This window comes from Cryptomeria japonica, chromosome 10 (assembly GCF_030272615.1).
Source record: "Cryptomeria japonica chromosome 10, Sugi_1.0, whole genome shotgun sequence".
NCBI lineage: Eukaryota > Viridiplantae > Streptophyta > Pinopsida > Cupressales > Cupressaceae > Cryptomeria > Cryptomeria japonica.
In genome coordinates this window covers 154960827-154977827 of record NC_081414.1, presented here as the reverse complement: position 1 = coordinate 154977827, position 17001 = coordinate 154960827, and the positions used below count along the sequence as shown (strand labels likewise).

The 17001-nt window shown below is 37.0% G+C and overlaps 1 protein-coding gene across 1 annotated transcript; it reads right to left on the bottom strand.

Annotated features, from left to right (window-relative positions):
• Positions 1 to 7849: 7849 nt before the first annotated feature.
• LOC131047981 (nucleolar protein 58-like) lies at positions 7850 to 8281 on the bottom strand. Its single transcript, XM_059212277.1, has one exon. The coding sequence runs from the start codon at positions 8279 to 8281 to the stop codon at positions 7850 to 7852; it is 432 nt and encodes a 143-aa protein (XP_059068260.1).
• Positions 8282 to 17001: the final 8720 nt, after the last annotated feature.

Sequence of the window (17001 nt, the reverse complement as noted above, 5' to 3'; positions counted from 1 at the left end):
ATGGCCATGTAAATTTGTGTTGAGTTTGTGATACTGATGGCAGTCGGGATGATATATTCACTGTTCAGTGCCTTAGTAATTAATTTTGATGTTGAGTCTTCACATGTTGCAAATTGACCTGAAGTTTTTGTTGCTCCCTTGTTTCTATAAAAGGGAATTCAGGGTCATTTGCAAAGGATTCTAAAATTTTGTATTGACTTTTGCATGGAGAATCACCCAGAGTTGTGTATTGAATGAATTGTATCATATGGCTATATTTTGAAAGAATTAATGAAAATCTAAGTTCTCAACATGTCTAAATAAACATCTCTGTATCAATAAACATGTTATGGTCTTTTATTACTTTATTTTAAATCTGGAAATAGAAAGTTGAAAAATACAATTACAAATCAATATTAAATTTTAATTGCAAAAAGTTGACAAACTCATAAAATATCATCAAGTTATCAACCATAATAATATGCTTTTGTAATATGAATGATGAGATATAGTAATAAGATTGGTATTTTAATAAATACCGATCTCTTATAGTTGTCATTCCTCCTCGTCAAATTCAAAGCTTTCTTGATTCTTGTCTGTGTTTTCTTCACTCTGAGTCTGCATACCTTCGTTGAACTGCATCTCAATGCTACCAGTAGGTCCAGTGCACGAGACAATATTCCCACTGGCACTTTGGTTTGAAGTATTTCCCAAAACTCTTCTTTCACATTTGGACCTCCATATTTTCAGTGCCCTATCGTAAGGAAAAGTGTGGACATCATACCTAGATGTATAGAGCCTCAAGCAATTTTTCAATTTTTTGTCTAGCTTGTTTCTTAGCTAATATTTTTGGAACCCCAAAGCACTGAAAACTCTCTCATCTTCCACCGAACCCAATATCATGGTAAGATATAAATCAGCAAGCTTGAAATATTCTGATATTGAATCACGCAATACTTCGTTCTCACCTAGATTTTTTCAAAGCCTTGTTACTGATCTCTCTTCATGGAGGTTCTCCATTCTGTCATATTGTTCCCTCATAGTGTATGCAAAATGAGTTGATTTCTCTCTAAGAAGAGTTTCATCTAATATTCCATTTATAGTTACTCCATTCAATTCTCTAGATATGCAAAATTGATTTATCAAAGTCAGTAGCTTACTTTGAAAATCAACTAGACTGTTGAGGCTCCAATATTGAGGAAACACAATAGACATGGCTTCGAGTAGTTTCTGAGGAGGGAACCTGCTTCTAATTTGTGAGGAAATATTATAGGAAATTTTCTTCATAGAAGTAGTTACAGACTCAACACTCTTGTCGAAATCTTCCCTTGTAACTCTTGCTAGTTGCTTCTTGGGGTGCTTTCCTGGTTCCTCAGGGTCGACTATGGAATAGAAGTGCATTGGTATCTCAACTCCCCATACATTGGCACATACCTCCCTATTTGCACCGATTTGTAAAAAGTTATCAGGATTGTTCAAATCTATGAGTGTCCACCACTTAACAAATTTTTCATCAGATAGTCTCGATTGACTTTGATAGAGATTATCAAGTGTCATGCATGTCAACTTATGAAGCTTAGCATATTCTGCAATATACATAGCTCTTTGTTGGGCTTTCTTCATAATATTCCTCATTTCCTCTAGCATGGGCAAAAGAGATGCTAAAGTTAAGAGTGTCTCTATATTACTTAACCTTTGAAGAAGGTCAAGAAATTTCGGTTGCTCTGATTCATTGTGAGTTGTGTGAAATAGTCCAATCAAGGATGGGTATTCTGAAAAAACTCGATGCATTGGACCATCCAAAGAGATCCATCTGGTATCATTATCCTTGAGAAGCTTGTTCCCATCAGTTATTCCATCAGCAAAGTGTTGAAATTCCATAATCGCTTGGTACTTCGACAGAAGTGTGAGTAGAGCTCTCTAATTAATTTTTTTTTTTTTACCAGAGCATACTTGCTCACAATTCCAAAAGATAGATTCATTCTGTGAGCCATGCAATGAATGCCAGTAATGTAGGGTGCAGAAGAAGTTTTCATCTTTCTACAAAGACCGTTCATGTGACCTTGCATTACTGAAGCTTCGTCCGCTCCAACACACCATTTTTTTGGCAATCGTCCTGTCATCCATACCTCCATATTCAATTAAACATCTCTTTACTAGTTGAAATAAATTATTCGTTGTTTCACTATCCTTCATTTTAGCAACAGATAATAGATGAGGTTGGCAGGCATGATTTTGTACAGTATAAACATGCATGCATACCCATGAATTATTATCTACTACCGTAACTTAGTCTAAAGAAAATGCAATAAAGTTTGACTCTCTTATTTTTTCCTTTACATCTTCTTTTTCATCCTCAACAAGACAACTTTCCCATTCCCATCCACTGTTTATTGATCGGTGACTATTAGGATAGTTAGGAACTTTTTAAAAGTATAATGAACCACTAATTGATGGGAAATTTGTCATAGCACACCCTCTGCTCAAAATATAAAAAACAACACTTAACTAAACAAATTTTCCCAGTTGTTCTATTTGTATTGTTTTTCCAAGAATAGCTTCAATAGAACCTTTAACTTCAGCAGGCTTCATCTGTATTTTCTCATGAAAATAATACTCTTTGGCATTCCTCACATGCTTACATTCCTCTTTTGTTTTCCATCTTATCACTAATTTTTCAACTCCATCTATCATTTGTTTTTCATAAACTTTACCCATATGCTTTTTTATGGTGTCAATTTTTAGCTGCAACCTCTTTTCTTTTTTATGTTTCCAAGTGCAAATCTTACACCTGCATTCTATTAGAGGCTTGTCTTCAATTGGATTCTCCACTAGTTCAATGAATGGATACTTTGATGCCCAATTAATTTGAAAATTCCTCACTGACATATCCCACTCCCAATCCTTTTTTGATTTGGGTTGATCCTTTTTTTATTTGGTGTTTCTTTTCCCTTTCTGTGCATTATCATATGTGGCATTATCACCCAAGTCGATTATATCATTCCGGCTAACTTGGGTATCTACTAGATAATCTTCTTCAAGTTCATCATGATCTGAGATATTAGGTTCACCATCATCTTCAACATGCGGTGTAGGTTGTGAATTTTGTATTTGTACTTGTGATGATGTACCTTCCCAATTTTCACCACAATCGTTGCCAAAGCCAAACTACGAAGAGAACGTTATGCGTTTTGTTGGCCTCTCATGGCCTTACCCACATTCAAGATTCCTACCCTTCTTCCTGTTTGATATATCCAATGAAATAAAAGCTACAAAAAAAATATCAATTTGTTGAAGAAGTATTAATATACTATAAAGTATAATATATGTTTCATTGGCCCTACGACCTACCATCTAGATGTCTGAGGTCTCATGGCTGACCTCTTGGCATTAGCAGGTCCCCACTGAATAAGAATGAACTCAACAGTGCAACCAGATATAGATAAATTTAGAATAATATTATAACACTTCAAAAATATGATCGCTCACCTTTGGGTACCTAGCAGTCGCCAATGCAGTCAACAACAATGATTTTCCTTGGTCTGAAACTTTGCTATTGATCCAAATGCAGAGCCTAGAACCCACTAGATTATGCAGAGATAGATCTGATCTTTGAATGTATTTATACCAATCCTTATATGGTGAATTCTGTGGAAATTTTATATGGTATACAAATATTTGGTGAATCTCACTTAACTATAACACAACTTGTGTAATTTTCAAGGCGATTATGGGTCGTCCAATTAATTGGTAAATGCAATAGAGTTGGTGAAAATTGGGGTGAATGGAGACACACATCGGCAAAATGTCGGTAAAATTGGGTCCTCTTGGCCAACAAATCTTCATTGCCTATAGGCGAATTATGGTCGTCTATTAAGGTAACCTCGGAGAGTGTAAGCAAAAAAATTAAATTTACCGTGTGTCCACCATATATTGTATTGGTGAAATCCTCCCATAAAAACAATTAATTGCATAAAACATATTGCAATCGACGCGTGAATTTGATGGAAATTGATAATGTTCTAGTGACATGGCCACCCCCAGTCGGTACAATATATTTGTCATTTCCCGGGTCACTGATGTGAAAAAATTCATCGTTGGCGAATATTTGCCACTAAAGTAAACTCTGGGAGAGAAGAGAGAGAGAGAGAGAGAGAAAGAGAGAGAGAGAGAGAGAGAGAGAGAGAGAGAGAGAGAGAGAGAGGGGGGATGGGGTATGGAGGAAGATAGAGAGAGAGGGGGAGCATGTTGATTTTTTATTCTTGTAAGTAGTATTGGTACTAATTTTTATATTGTAATAATGATTCATCTTGCCACCTCACAATACTGTAATGCCATCTTGACCCCTTAGGAAATCATATGCTCATAAAGGGTCATATGGTGTTATGTAGGGTCCTAAGGGAGAGAGGGAGAGAGAGAGAGAGAGAGAGAGAGAGAGACCCCTTAGGACACCACTTGACCCCTTAGAGCACCACATCAGGGTTATATGGTGTCCTTAGGGGTCATCTTGTGTCCTATGACCCCTTAGCACACCATATGGTGTCGTTATGGGTTGTATGGTGTCTTTAGGGGTAATATGGTATCTTGTGACCCCTCAGGACACCATATGACCCCTTAGGTGTTGTTAGGGGTCATATTGTGTCCTATGACCCCTTATGACACCATATGACCCCTTACAACATCATAAGGTGTTGTTATGGGACGTATGTTGTCCTTAGGGATCATATAATATCTTATGACCCCTTAAGACACCATATGACCCCTTAGGTGTTGTAATGGGTCATATTGTGTCATATGAACCCTTAGGATTCCATATGAACCCTTAGGTGTCGTTAGAGGTCATATTGTGTCCTAAGGGGTCATACAGTGTCCTATGACCCCTTAGGACACCATATGACTCCTTACATGTCATTATGGGTCATAATGTGTCCTTAGGGGTCATATTGTGTCCTACGACTCCTTAAGCCACCATATGACCCCTTACAACACCATATGGTGTCGTTATGGATCGTAAGATGTTATAAGGGGTCATATGGTGTCTTATGACCCCTTAAAAAACCATATAACCCTTTACATGTCAAGTTTTGTAAACAGTAGCGGCACTGCTTTTTATATTATAATAATGGTTCATCTTACCACTTCAGGACACCATATGACCCCTTAGGACATCAAATACTCCTAAAGGGTCATGTGGTGTTATGTGGAATCCTAAGGGAGAGGGAGGGAGGGAGGGAGAGAGAGGGAGGGAGAGAGGGAAGGAAATGGAGAGGGAGAGAGGATGGTAAAGGGAGGGAGAGAGAGAGAGAGAGAGAGAGAGAGAGAGAGAGAGAGAGAGAGAGAGAGAGAGAGAGAGAGAGAGAGAGAGATGGGGGAGGAAGGCAGTGAGGGAGGGAGGGAGAGAGAGAGAGGAATAAAAAAGGGAGGGAGGGAGATGAGGGGAGAGGAATAGATGTCACATGATGTCGCTAGGGGTCACGTGGGGTCCTAATTTATCCATGCATGTGTTACAACACCATATGACCCCTTAAGACACCATATGACCCCTTAAGATATCATTGATGAACTTATAAGGCACTGAGAGGGGGGGTGAATCAGTGCAAGTAAAAACAACATAAATTTGATTAACAATTTCACCAACTTAAAACTTAATAGGCATGTGAGAAATAACACCAAGTATGCAAACACCACATAACATATGAACCACATAACACAAGAGAATATACTTAGAAAACCCAAATGGAAAAATCCACGGGGGGAGTTAGTACCCACAAGATCCACTATCTGCAATATAGGGATCTGACCGGTTAAGGTCTAGAACACTTGGTTAGGGGCACACCCTATTAGGAGTGTCTAAGCCTAGTTAAGAGCTATACAATAAGGCCTATGAGGACCAGCCCTGTTAGGAGCTACCCAAGTTGCTGGGACTTGAAAACATAAGCTAATGTGTCACCTGGTTAGAGGATTTAATGATCAAACCTCTTAGGATCCGACTGCACCCTGTTAGGAGTGACCTTGTGAGAGGATTTTCTTGCTCCAACTGTTAGGGAGAAAACAAGTACAAATGATCTCAAAATAACACCTTGTATGTCTGATAAGATCCACTTCAGAACATTACACCATCACATACACAACATCTTAGAGCTTCTCTAATCACCGCACTATTAGAAATACAATATTTGCTAATGATCTCTCACACATTCAAGCTCATACTCATCATCATTTTCATACCTCATCACACATCTTACAAACATCATTAAGTCGGCTAGAACCTTGAAACAATTCCCTAGGTTCATTGAATCTAGTTAAACTTGCAATGCACGCCTTACTTGTGTCGACCACCGACATAAGACAACAAATTTTATGTCAGTTTACCAATCTTAGTGATTATCATCACTACCGGTCAAGTTTATGTCAACATAATTGTTTTGTCAATCAAGTGTCCTTCACCTGATCAAATCGGCTTATGTCATCATGAACATATCTTCATCTATAATTATTCAATGCTGTTGCAAAACCGCATTGCTTCAATCTTCATAGATTTCACGTACCGGTTGTCAGTCTGTCATTCATTTACCGGTTGAAGTCATAATTGTTTATTATGATATAAACTGTCTTTGTCTACCGGTTAAGTCTTACAAGTTGCATTGTAGGACTTGGATGACTTAAGAAACATAGTTGCCATCAATGACAACATACAATATAGTCATCATGCAAAACCAATCTATTTACAAAACAGACAAGTATCGGTTGCATCTAGCAAACAAACATTACCAGTTGATTCAAATGATCAAATGCCAACATTCTCCCCCTTTGGCATTGATGGAAACACTTAGGAAAATTTTGTCAACTAAGTGTGCAATACAAAAATTTGCTCTCTAACATACGTAGACTCATACTCCCCCTTAGCAATTACATGTCATTACAAAAATGAAATCATTACTCCCCCTTAACAATACATACAAAAATTTTACTCCCATAACTAATTCTACTCCCCCTTTGACAACAATGCCAAATAAAGAAGTAAAGTACATGAAAGATATAAACATTGTATAGAAAAATTTGCATCAGAGCATATATATAGATATAAGAGTCATAAAGTCTTTACAATGCAATTCTTAAGAAAACATCACTGAAATGAAACTTCAACTGTTTTAGATCATTGTCCCAAGTTTCTAACAGTGTCTCGGTTATCTCAACATGTGTCATTATCTGTGCGGCTAACTCCTCCATAGCATCAACTATACTCATCTCTGGAGTTGCCAAGATTCTCTATGACTCTTTGAATGCTCTCTAAATAATATCCACCTTTGGAAGTAGTTGATTCTAGAGCTCTTTCACTGATCTGACCCGCTTTACCCGCTCATGTTCATATAGTTCTAACTGGAGCCGTAGATCAACAATATTTTTGCCAAAATTGATTGTTGAGTCTTATGTCGGTGTGAATGATTCACCTAAATTTTGTAACTCCTTCTCAGTATCATCTCTCTTCTTCTTTAAATCATCACAAAATAATGAAAATTGGGAGATAGTAGCCAAAATATTACCTGCGGTTTCCAGTCTGGTTTTCAACAAGTCCTTATTGACGTTAGGGCTACCTTGCCTTTATCTATTTCAACCATTAGTTGTTCTCCCCTTTTCTTCTCATAATCCTTTTCAACATAAATGTATGCAGCTTCTTCAAAAGTTTTAAGTTGTTCACCGACATCAACAACTAATTGTCCAAGTTTAGCCATAGGGGTAGCCAATTTTCTGTATCAGTCTCCGGTAAGAGACTTGACAAAATATCAACAATGGTTTTAATAGTCTCTCCATGTCTTTGTTGTTCCTTCATTCTTTTCTTTTGTGCTCTATATTTCATGGCAATAACAATCTACATTAACTCCAAAGCACTCAAATTATCCATGTCTATAGGACCTTTAATACTCACCGTGTCATCATCATCATCATCACTTATTTTCTTCTTCTTAGAATCAGGAGATAAGGTGTCCTTCTTCTCCTCTTTCTTCTCCTCTTTATCTATCTTCTCTTTCTCTGTATTCTCCTCTGTTTTATCTTCATCGGTAGAGTCCTTAATCGGTGGTGGATTTTCAATGGTTTGTACCTTTACCTCTTCATTCACTAGTTCAGTCACCGGGGCTTCCTTTTCCTTCTGAGTATCATCAGTATTTACATTTGCATCTACATTTACCAATTCAGTTTGAGTAGCAGTAGATTGTGCAATTGTCGGTTGCTCAGTTGTGCTTTTGTCGCCTACTCTCTCTTCTTCTTTGTTTTGATCTTGTTGTTGCTCACCAATCTCCATATCAACATTTTGTACACCAATGTTGACCTGTGCATTATCCTATTCTTGCTCCTGCTCATGTTGATCAAACACTTGTACATCAACATCAAATACAGTTACATTATCAGCAATATTATCAACATTGTCTCTCGTGTCATCATCTGGTATGACTACTATTGCAGTATCAATAGGATCATCATACAAGTATTTTTTATCTGATTCAAGGTCTGTAGGCTTGACACCTTCAGGAAAATCTACTACCTTAAGCTTTACAGGGGTATCATCCTCACTTTCTTTATCTTTTTCTTCTACTTTATTATTAGGGATGAGACCTAAAGCTTTCTTAAGAAAAATCTTAGTCTCCTTCTGGACTGCTTCGGTCTCTCCTATCAACATCCTTGTTAACCTATTTTTGGATCTAAAAGCTGCTTTTGCATTGACTCTTATTTCTTCAATCTCCTCTTCACTTGCTTCTGGTTTCAAGTGTTTGAGAGTATAATCAATGAATTCTCTATCTAGGTTGATTGCAGCCTACCATCTTGCATCAATCAAATTATACAAAGCGTCTGGAATTTTCCCTTGTAGCTCAATGAGGGATTTTCAATACTTATTCATGTTGAAGATAACAGCATCTTCAATCTCTCTTTGTTGGTTTTCAGATAAATGACTAAGCAATGTATTCAAACCTTTATAGAGTCCATAATCCTTAACAATTCTAACCATTCTTGTAAAAGAATCTTCAAATATTACTGGTTTCTTAGGTGTCTTACCCTTACCAGTTGTCTTAGGATTGTTGGCACTTTCTCTAAGTGGCCTCTTATCTTCATCAAACTCAGTAGCCTCTACATTTGTCGATTTGTGGGCTTGTGCCTTCTTCCTTTTTTTCTGGTTTGTGCCGGTGCAACAGGTGGTTCCACAATCTTTTGCTTCCTCCAGAATTGAATCTTAGAAGGCTTATCTCTTTGAGATTTAGTAGGTTTTACCTTAGTTTCTGCTGCCTTCATTTTCTCTGTAACTTTCATTGCTCTTGTCTTACTAGTTGGGGTACCGGTAGGTGCACTAGATGTACCTTCTTGTTCAGTTGCATGTTTAGCTCTTGCAGTTGCCATTTGCTCTTTAGTGAATCCGGCTTGTTCAGCAAAGGCCTCCACCACTTTCCTCACTTTCTTAACAATTACCGGTTGCTGCAATTTAGAATGTACTTGAAGTAATTTCTCTTTATAGCTTCCAAACCTTTCTGCAGTGGTGTCAACCGGTTGTGTTCCAATAGATGATCAGCATAAGCAATGAGTAGATCTTTGTCTAATTCATATCTCATGGGCATTACCCATGTGGTATGGGGAATCACAACCTTCATCATGCATGTGTCTATATCTACCATAAAATAGATGGAATCCTCATACTTGTTTACCACCTTTGCCAGTATGCGCTCTCTAGCATGCATTTTATTTTGAAATTTCTTGAAATAACCCCATGAAATATTATCTAATTTATCACTTAGCATCCTAATGTTGTTCTTCATCTGTAGTAGGGCAGGGCTACCGGTTATCCATTGAACATCTCCAATACCAAGGAAAAAGTTTTGAAAATAAAAGAACAAACCCATAATCAGCTAACCAAACTTAAATCTAAACTTTTTGTCCTTCTTTACAACTTCCAGATTTGCCATTAATTGGCTCATCAAAGCTTTGCTAGATCATAGTCCACATCCTCTTTTATCATCTGGTAAGCAGTATGAATAGTTGATGTCGGTATGTTCATTCTATTGTTGTCAAAAATTATATAACCTATCACCATGGATGCATATTTCACAGTGGGGTCATTTATATTATTTACCGTCATGGCTCTTCCATCCCAATTTGATCCAGTGAGCTTTTCAACTTCATTATTTGACACCGGTCTCAATAATGGTACTTCACCGATTGAGCAGAAACTGGTTACTGCATGAATTGCTTCCTTCATGATCTTATGAGGTCTATCCAACCATAAAAAACTGATCATGTATATGTCTCAAAACAAATCTGACCAACTCGTCAACAAAATCATCAATAAAACTGATTGCATGTTGAAACCCTTTGTCAGCAACGCTCTTAAATTGTTCCTTCAAAATACCCTTTTTATCACATAGATTTCTGAACTGATTGAAAATGGCTGCCACACCCAAGTCATCTAATTTACAGTGGTAAAAGGATCTTACATCCTCTACATGCCAAACTCCATTCGATACACCGAATAGGGCACCGACAGGATCAGTTACCTCTGACTTATAAGGATGTCTTTTAAATTTTGGTCTTGCCCTCTTGGTCACATTGATAAGATGAGGTGTATCCATTTCAGATATGCAAATCACCAAGTAAAAGTAGGATTTCCTAGATAAATACCTTTTCCACTTCGGTGCAATGGTTTTCAACCGTCAAAACCTTCAATAACCGGATCACTGATCCAAGCTTCACTTTGATCACTTCAGATTGCTGGTAAATGGTTTGAATGTTGTTGGCACACACTTTTCTTTGTTCTACTCGCTCTCCAAATGCACTGGAAATCGCAAGGTGACAAATGAAATTCAAATATTATATTTATTTGCCATCTAACTACTACAATAAATGCTTTAATCGACAAAACCCTAAAACATCTTAAAACACTGTAAAACATATTACCGGTTGCCAAAACTAAAATATATTTACCGGTTATGATTCCAAAACTTATCAAAATATCAAAATACTTCAGAATATGCAGATTCAACTTACAATACTTCATCCAGGGGTTCATCTTTAAATTTCACAATATGCACACCCCAAGTTGTGAAAACAACTTAGTTTGTCGGTAAATAATTCTCCACACTTGGTGAAGCATTTGATTCCTTAGATGATTTATCATCACTCTTCTTCTTCTAGATTCTATTCATCTTTGCTCTGGTTTCTTCAACATCTATTGTCTTCTTTCCTTTCTGATCTTCAGATTGGTTTACCAGTTGGTTCCTTTGCATTTTGCAAAACTTAGCAATGTGTCCCGGTTTATGACAATGATAGCATGCCATTTCAGATGCTCTCTAGGGTTCTGCATTGCCTCTACCTATCCTTCTTCTATAGTTCATAGCCACATGTCCAAAGTTGTTGCTGATTGTGTAGATCATGTTGATTCTTTTCTCCATCTCATAGGGACTAGACAGGTTAACATAAGGTCTTTGCCAACTAGTATTTCTCCGGTTTTTGAAATTCCTTCTCCAATCACCAACAGGTCTTTGATTCATATGAGGAGTTGGATTATTAGTTCCATATATGCATTCAATTGATCTATGCCCAGACATGTTGCATGTATAACAATAACCTTCAAATTTCCTAGGCACATATCTAGCATTAGGTCTATAACCAGTGTTAGTATCAAATCTGCTTTTACACACATTTGCAATATGTCTTGTTTTATGACACTTAAAACAAATAGGTGTGTAAGCTTTCTTATTAGTAGGTTTTTGAACTTTAGGAGTTGTTTTATCTTCATGCATGTTGCTCTTTGTACCAGAAGGTTCACCTTTCTCAAATGTAGTGTAACCTAATCCACTTGTATCACCATTCATCCTTTGAGATTGGATCTGTTCATCAAGCATAGAGGAACTCTTGTTGAATTTATCAAGCTTGTCATTGGCCTCAGCAAGTTCCTTTATCAGATCTTCATTCTACTTCATAAGGGTCTCTCTAAGAGAGATTGCCATATCTAGATCTACTTGTATACCTTCATTTTCTTCTTTCTGCTCATGCTAATGAGCATACAGGGTACCGACTACCTGATTTAACTTGAATATTTCATGCTCCTTTTCCTTGATCTTGTCCTCTGTAGTCCTTCTTGCTTCAAGTTCTTGACTCATCTGGATTGTAAGGGCTTCTAGTTCTCTTCTTAGGTTAGCCTTCTCATCATTCAGCTTCTCCACTTCTTCAACCAATGTATCTATGTTTGCCTCATCAGAAAAGTTGCTTTCAGAGACCTCTAGCAATTGTTTTGCAAGTTCTTTCCTTTTAGAGAGTGAATATTTATATTTCCCTCTTAAGGTTTCAAGCTCTTCCTTGGTTTCAGCAAGCTCTCTAGCCATTTCTCTATAGCTCATTCCTTCCCCCATATTTTCCTTAGGATTAGGGATCCCTTCCAAGCGGTTAAGCCTTAAGGAAGTTCGGCTCTGATACCAATTGATGAACTTATAAGACACAAAGCGGGGGGTGAATTGGTGCAAGTAAAAACAACACAAATCTGATTAACAATTTCACCAACTTAAAACTTAATAGGCATGTGAGAAATAACACCAAGTATGAAAACACCACATAACATATAAACCACATAACACAAGAGAATATACATGGAAAACCCAAATGGGAAACCACTGTGGGAGTTAGTATCCACAAGATCCACTATTTGTAGTATAGGGATCTGACCGGTTAAGGTCTAGAACACCCGGTTAGGGGCACACCCTATTAGGAGTGTGTAAGGCTAGTTAAGAACTATACAATAAGGCCTGTGAGGACCAGGCCTATTAGGAGCAACCCAAGTTACTGGGATTTGAAAACACAAGCTAATGTGTCACCTTGTTAGAGGATTTAATGATCAGACCTGTTAGGATCCAACTGCACCCTGTTAGGAGTGACCTTGTGAGAGGATTTTCTTGCTGCAATTGTTAGGGAGACAACAAGTACAAATGATCTCAAAATAACACCTTTTGTGTCTGATAAGATCTTCTTCAGAATATTACACCATCACATACACAACATCTCAAAGCTTCTCTGATCAGCGCACAATCAGAAATACAATATTCGCTAATGATCTCTCACACATTCAAGCTCATACTCATCATCAATTTCATACCTCATCACACATCTTAAAAACATCATTAAGTTGGCTAGAACCTTGAAACAATTCCCTAGGTTCATTGAATCTAGTCAAACTTGCAATGCACGCCTTGTGTCGTCCACTGACATAAGACAACAAATTTTGTGTTGGTTTACCGATCTTAGTGATTATCATCACTACCAATCAAGTTTTTGTCAACATAATTGTTATGTCAATCAAATCTCCTTCACCTGATCAAATCAGCTCGTGCGTTCATGAACATATCTTCATCTACCAATCTTCAATGCTGCTACAAAACTACATTACTTCAATCTTCATAGATTTTACGTATCGGTTGTCGGTCTGTAACTATGTCGGTCATTTACCGGTTATAGTCCTAATTGTTGGTTCTGATATAAATTATCTTTGTCTACCAGTTGTATTGTAGGACTTGGATGACTTAAGAAACATAGTTTCCATCAATGACAACATACAATATAGTCATCATGCAAAACTAATCTCTTTACAAAACAAATAAGTATCGGTTGCATCTAGAAAACAACCATTACCGGTTGATTCAAATGATCAAATGCCAACAATCATACATGGTCTGAAGGGGTCATATGGCATAATTGGAGGTCATGTAGGGTCGTAATGGGGCCACACATGTGTTAGAACATCATATGACCCCTTAGGACATCATATGGTCTTAAGGGGTCATGTGATCTAAGGGACCTTACATGATGTCATTAGGTGTTATGTGGGGTCCTGAGAGAGAGAGAGGTAGGAATATAATGTACAATAAGATATCAAAAGACAATATATATCAATATACATGTACATGTGCATACACATAAAATATCAAAAGATAATACACACACACACACACACACATATATTATAAACATACATATATGTATACATACGTTATACACATATTATATACATATACATACATATGTGTGTATATATATACACATATTATATATACATATATACATACAATATCTACATATATACGTATTATACCTATACATATATATGCACACACACATTTTAAACATACACATTAATTTCTTTATGTTAGAGTATCACATGCAAAACTGCGTAGGCGGTGCTTATTCAAAAGAAACCTCATACCCAGTTCTTATTCAAAAGGAACCCCATACGCGGTTCTTATTCAAAAGAAACCTCGTACGCGCTCTTGCTTGGTTAGGCTTGTGAATAGGCTTCGATGAGAGAGTTGTTGTGTGGAAGTTTGATTTCCCTCCATTTCCCTCTTTTTTGACGTGTTTTGTTTTATGAACTTGGTTTCTCGACTTTGTCATCATCAGGTTTACACTTCATCAAGCCCATATTTTTAAAATTGTCATCGTATTTTCACCCATGTTCTGAGCTTTCTAGCCATATAATTTTTTTAAAATTTGAAAAAACAATAACATATTATGATTGAATTTCTTTTACCACTGTCTCCATAGTTCTCAGAGACATACGTGTACCATTTTTTTAATAACTTTTGATATACTTATCCAAATTTAAAAAACTTTATCTATTATTGTAGTGCACTTGATTCTTTACAATTTTAGAAAAAAAATTACATTTTCAATTGTTTTGGTGCAAGTTATGCTTCACGCATGAATAGGTACTTGATTTTCAGGATGTGCTCGATTGGAAAAATCATAAAAAACAAAATACTCAACAAAAAATTACAAAAAAATACACAACTTCTAGTGCTCACTCTTAACTATCTTTCTACAAAAGGATTTGTCAAAATAATAAATCTAACTATGACTTTTTTTATGTGCACGTCAAACACTATTATGTTTCTCAGAAAAATCAAGGTCTATTTTTTGTGCACGAAGGATTTGACCCCTTAATCTTATCCAATTTTGAAACAAAATAGTAGTTTGGAAACTAGATTTATAGTACTACAATCTTTGTTCTTTGAGTATATTCATATCTTGAGTGGATGACTCTCAACTTTCTCCTCTAAGTTTAGGTTTACCTGATTTTAGAAAAAAAGTGTTCACTTATACCCTCCTTTTTGCACACCATCTTAGTCCACTTAACCTCTTATCTCCTTCTCCAATCTTGTCTTCATGGAAGTGACTGAATTTTCCAAGTCCTCAACCTCTTGACCTTTTATAGTTGGTTCAAAGACGATAGTGGTAATTTCATACTCCTAAGGAGTAATATCCTCCTTTGCCTTGTCCACTTTCGGTACAACAATCTGAACTATATGACAGCCTGTTTCATCCCTCTGAATTGTGAAAAAATTCTTGGCTAGCTTCTTTACAACAACCTTCCCTAATCTGGCCAAGAAATCAGTTGTGTCATTTTATTTCTAGACTTTCATAGGTACTTTTATTTTCAACCTTTCTTTCAACCAGTCAGGAATTGTAGGTTGTTCAATGCCATCCTCTTCCTGATTACCTTCTTCACATAGAATATCCTGAACTCCTCGAAGAGAGAAAATTATTCCCTCTTGAAATTCCTCACCCAGAATATCCATCTCATTCTCTGACTCAAGTATCTTTGTGCCTATAGGAGATGGGGGCTCTTGATCTTCCTCTTGGATTGATTCAATATTCTCCTCGTGGATTGGAGAAGGAATCCTTATCTTGGTGAGTGATTCATCCTTAATAGTTAATACGTTGTTCACATTCCTGGATGTAGCAGAGTGGGAGGGGGTTGATTTCTGCCTCTTTTCAGCAGGTTCCTCATTCACAATTTTCTTCCCCTTTGACCTTTTAGATCCATCAACTGTCTCCTTCCTTTTCCTAGAATTAATGCTTTCAATTAGATTGTCACTTTGGGATTCTCCTTCATTAAAATAATATGATTTCATGATGCTCATTAATTTATAAGTGAGAGTCATATTCTTTCAATTTAGTACTTGGACTTGTTGATCAACCCACCATTGTGAATACTTGACAACTAGCCACATCAAGGTGGCTAAATATTCGAGCTTTGGTTCTAATCATCTGACAGGAGGAAGAGGCCAATTCTCATCAAAGCGAGACTGAGTGTACTCTCCATCATCGTCCAGTTGATCAAGCACATAGAAAAGCTCAGTTGTTCTTATCAAACTTACTGGTAATCTTGACCATAGCCTTTTCCTGACTTCAAATTCATCCGCTGCATTTGCCCAAAAATTCCTCAAGATCTACCCTATGCATGTACTTCTCTCAATTCACTGATCCAATATGGTTGTGAGGATTGAAATCAGCCCTGGATTGGTAAAATATGAATGGATACCACTACATCTCCAACCCGACACTCTTAGATGCCTATGTCGTTGGGCAAGACTCTAGCATATTTTCAATGAAAAATGGAAAGGAAATGGTCGCCTTCTACTTTGTTCTTTGGAAGCCTTGATATGTTTCCAATTGTCTAAGAACTTCAAGCAAGACCATTCTTTTAGTGGGATAAATCGGAAGCTGATAAGGACATCCGATAAATCCCTAGACTCTTACAATGTGAATCTTGGATACTAGATAAACTAGGATTCATACTTGCTTATTAAGCTCTTGACTTCCTGTGTGAGCCTCTGATGAGTTCCTCCCTATAATGTCCTGGTGATGTACATAAAAAATGCATCATTTACCCTTTTGAAGTGGGCTTTCTTGCTAAGCTACAATTGTGGATAACAGTCATAGGACTTAAATTCATTCTCGCCATTGCCTACTATGCCCTTGCAAATCAATCCTATATATTTATAGTTTATTGCTAGTAGGTAAACAATGTAGGATCACATATAAAAGGACTTTGTCCTTTACAAAAAAATTAGTTGTTCATTGAGGTTGTCGCTGATTATCCAAATACCAATTGAACATTTTGACCCTAGAGGCGATCTCTATTGGCAAAATGGTCAGTGCTCCCCTCGGGATTCATGACAAGGGACTAACTGCCTCCCATGTGATCCATAT

Coding starts and splice junctions, on each gene's coding strand:
- LOC131047981 (XM_059212277.1), bottom strand. CDS start 8,281: ATGGAGATTGGTGAGCAACAACAAGATCAAAACAAAGAAGAAGAGAGA.